This window comes from Sinocyclocheilus anshuiensis, unplaced genomic scaffold (genome assembly GCF_001515605.1).
Source record: "Sinocyclocheilus anshuiensis isolate Anshui unplaced genomic scaffold, SAMN03320099.WGS_v1.1 scaffold328, whole genome shotgun sequence".
In the NCBI taxonomy this organism is placed as follows: domain Eukaryota; kingdom Metazoa; phylum Chordata; class Actinopteri; order Cypriniformes; family Cyprinidae; genus Sinocyclocheilus; species Sinocyclocheilus anshuiensis.
In genome coordinates this window covers 909,170-913,021 of record NW_015558621.1, presented here as the reverse complement: position 1 = coordinate 913,021, position 3,852 = coordinate 909,170, and the positions used below count along the sequence as shown (strand labels likewise).

Genomic DNA, 3,852 nt, shown 5'->3' with positions numbered 1-3,852 from the left:
GTGTGTGTATGTGTGTGTGTGTGTGTGTGTGTGTGTGTGTGTGTGGGTGTGTGTTTAAAAAGCAGAGATTCAATGTTCTGTTGAGGATCAGTATTGACATCTATTTAGAGTTCATTGTCATTTTTCATTCCCGAGTCTAGTAAAACATAGTGCTAATAATGCCAAGTTCTAGGGTTTGATTCCTAGGGAATGCATAATGATAAAACACATACCTTGAATGCATTATAATACGTTATTTGATGAAATTGCCTGCCAAATGTATAAATACCAATGCCTTTGAAAATCTTCCAAGTTCTTCAGATTCTTCTTGTGAGATCCACAAAATCTGCAAATTCTCATAATTTATTTACATGACAGACCTGTTAGATTCCTCACATGGCCATTTTTGAAAAGGGCTCCATATTGCCACACATAGATTAATTAGTAATGCTGCAGAACAGCGAATTCATCTCCATGTACACTGATCTGACCAGCATTTCTCTCCCACTCTTCACAGATGATAACTGTCGTCTGGGAGATTATAAAAAATTGAAGATCAAGATGTTGGACTTACACGCTCAGAGGTACTTGACCCCCGGTAACCATGGCAGCCACGAGAACGATATGGCAACTAGGAAGCATCTGGTGGACATGATGTTCAAGCGCTTTGACGCAGATGGTAATGGAAGAGTTGACAGCAGTGAGCTCTCACAGGTAAGACTGAACAAGAGTGTGACAAAATCAATCTCTTTCTTTTCTTTCACCCGTTTAATTGACGTTGCAATTAGGTGACATTTCTTGACCTTCTTAACACGCGTCTGTCATGATGATTTTATCTAAATAACCATTTTCAAACCAACAGAAGAGGTCCATTTTCAGATAAAAGAGAAAAATAGAGATGTTGCAAGGTTAAACAGGAAGGATGGATTGGGGCCACAATGTTCTGGGCCTGTTGAGTGAGCCTTTAGTGCCTTTGCTGCATTAATCTTTCATGCACGTTTTTATAACTTGCAAATGAAAACATTTGTATGTTTATGATATATTGAATATTGAGTGCTTTGCATACATGTTCTTAAACCAATTATGCTTAATAAGCCAACAATACACGTGATCATGTAAACACATAAAATCATTTTAATTTAGAGGAGAGAATATATCTCAAACTCTGACTTTGACCTAAGAAATTATAAAACAAAATGTGCTCATCTTGTGCAGCCATATGACATTAGTACAGTCATAGAAACTTCAAATATGAGCGGTGAATGAGTCTGTGCGAGACATTTTGGAATATTCTGTGGTTTTTATGCTTTATTTAACATCACTGCTCACATATAGAATACATGGATGTTTACATTTTAATGTTACCACCTGGGAATAATCACATTTTTTAATGTGGTCTTGTAAATGAGGTTTACTTGCATTGCCAGGTTATTGATTTGAATGTAAATGGGTAAATTGGGTTATTTTAGTGAATTGATTTTTGGCATTTATCAGCGTATTGGTGTGCATGCACTGTAAATGTGCTGATTTTTGTGAAAATGTGCTAAATTAAATATGTTGCCAAGGAAACATCTACCTGCGCACATATAGATGAGGTTTTATTGAAAATAGAAAAGAGATGAAAGGGTAAACATTTAACTAATATGGGTTTATTAGTGTACAGAAAAAATAAAAACCCGTATGGCTTTCTTTCTTCTTTGGAACACAAAAGAAGTTATTGTTAAGAATGCTGGTAACTAAACAGTCTCGGTTGCAGTATTTTATGAACAAAAAAAAATACAATGAAAGTCAACAGGAACTGAAATTTTTTGGTTATCTTTAAAACATCTTCTATTTTATAGAAGAAAGAATCTCATACTGGTTTGGAATTAGTAAATAGTGAGTAAATCATGACAGAATTTTCATTTGTCAAAGGGACAGGACTGTCCCTTTAACATATGGGGCCCTATCATACACCCGGCGCAATGCGGCGCAAGGCGTTGTTTAAATAGCAAATGCATTTGTGCCCATTTGTGCGCCCATGGGCGTGCTGGTCTGAAAACGAGGTGTTCAGGCGCATTGCTGGCACATTGCTATTTTGAGGGAACTGAAATAGACTGCGCCATTGACCAACAAAAGCCTGGTCTAAAGTCTGGCGCTATATTTTTTCTTTGTTATTTAATGACATTGGTAATATGCGCGTACACTTTGCTTATTACACACACAGGGCAGCAGCACACAAACATTTTTAAAAATTAAAAATTACATTCCACCATATAAATAGCAAACCCGCCATGGCACGAGCGAAACTTGCTTTTAAAGGGAATGGGAGATGACACTCTGATCGGTTTATTGCACGTTACGCCCAAAAAACACCCATTACTCTTTAAGAGAATAGGGACAACCCCTTTAGACCATGTGCCCGGGCGCGCCAACCATTTCCCGTCGTTAAACTAGCAAAAGTGGATTCGGACATGCCCTGAGTGCACCTGCGCCGTGCGCTTTAGACCATGCGCTTAGATTGTTAAAATAGGGCCCTTTAAGTAAAAAAAAAAAAAAAGAAATGTTGAAGTCCAATCAAAGCCATTGTTCAAATGCATGTTGTTTTGTTTACAGTTATATGGTATCTGATGCTTGAATCTGATATATTGTGAGAATGGCTGGGGATCACTTTTAGCCATGTTTCATTGCATTAATTCAAAAACCGTAATGAGCAGGCGAGCTTGTCTCCTTTTTTAATAACTGGCTTATAGACTGATCCCAGGTCAGCTGTGCTTTATCTTGTCCTGCGGCAGAAAGATTACACTTGTCCATAGAGATACTGTGCACAGCAAAATGAGCAAAATATGAATTTATTCATATTTCTCCAGAGAGAAAACTCTGAACGCACTTTCACTCACGGTTACAGGCGTGAGCCATTTCAATTTCATTGTGCAATATTTTCATGTCATTTGCATATTTCTTCATTCTCAGTGGAAGAAGAATAGATCTCTTTTCATGCATGGCAGATCGAAGACAATGTAAAAAGTGAAAATTCTGACCGGCCCTAAATACAAAAGCTTGGCCTTTTGACATGAAGCTAGCGCAGGTCGATGAGGTGATAGAGAAATGGAAACATAGTGAAATGCCTTCCAGCAAAATCAAAACATTCTGTTCTAATAAAGCAATTAAACTCCATTAGTATTCTGCTGAAGTATATCTTCTGGTACACCTGAAATGATCTTCATGCAGAAAGTGAAGGGACAGTCCACCAACCCTTTCTGACTTATTGAATGAGTTTGTTTTGTTTTTTACACCCACTGATGTCATATCGCATGTTTAGTGATGTATTTATATTAAGTCAAGTCAAGTCACCTTTATTTATATAGCGCTTTTACTTTTGCATATCTGACAGTGTAACATTAAGCATTAGTATTTCGAATGAGTTAAACCTGTATCCTGTCTTCTGAGTAATATTAAAATAATATTACTCTATATTATAATATTAAAATAATATTACTAATATTAAAATAATATTTTAAATGAATATTAAAATAATGTATTTAATACATTTTGTACCATGCTGGAAAGTGCTTAAAACGTAATGATTTTAAATGTAGTAGTTCGCCAAAAAACAACTCCAATCCATCAATTAACATCTTGTGAAGTGAAAAGCCGCGTGTTTGTAAGTAACAAATTCATCATTGAGACATTTTTAATGACTCATGTTTTGAGCAATGGTTTAAAAGTTAAAACTATGGGTCCCACTTTATATTAAGTGGCCCTAATACCTGTGTACTCACATAGTAACTAGATGTGTACGTAGTATGTAACCACAATGTAAGTACACATTGGTACATAGTATCTAGAGCTGTAATATTTCTGTAACTACACACATGTAACAACCCTCCGAAT

General features: G+C 36.2%; 1 protein-coding gene across 2 annotated transcripts in view; it reads left to right on the top strand.

Annotated features, from left to right (window-relative positions):
* fstl5 (follistatin-like 5) overlaps positions 1-3,852 on the top strand; it is a 138,320-nt gene that overhangs the window by 71,870 nt on the left and 62,598 nt on the right. For both annotated transcript variants that reach the window (XM_016476621.1, XM_016476620.1), the window contains exon 5: positions 497-693. In XM_016476621.1, the coding sequence (XP_016332107.1) occupies positions 497-693 (197 nt within the window). The remainder of the gene's footprint in view (positions 1-496; positions 694-3,852) is intronic.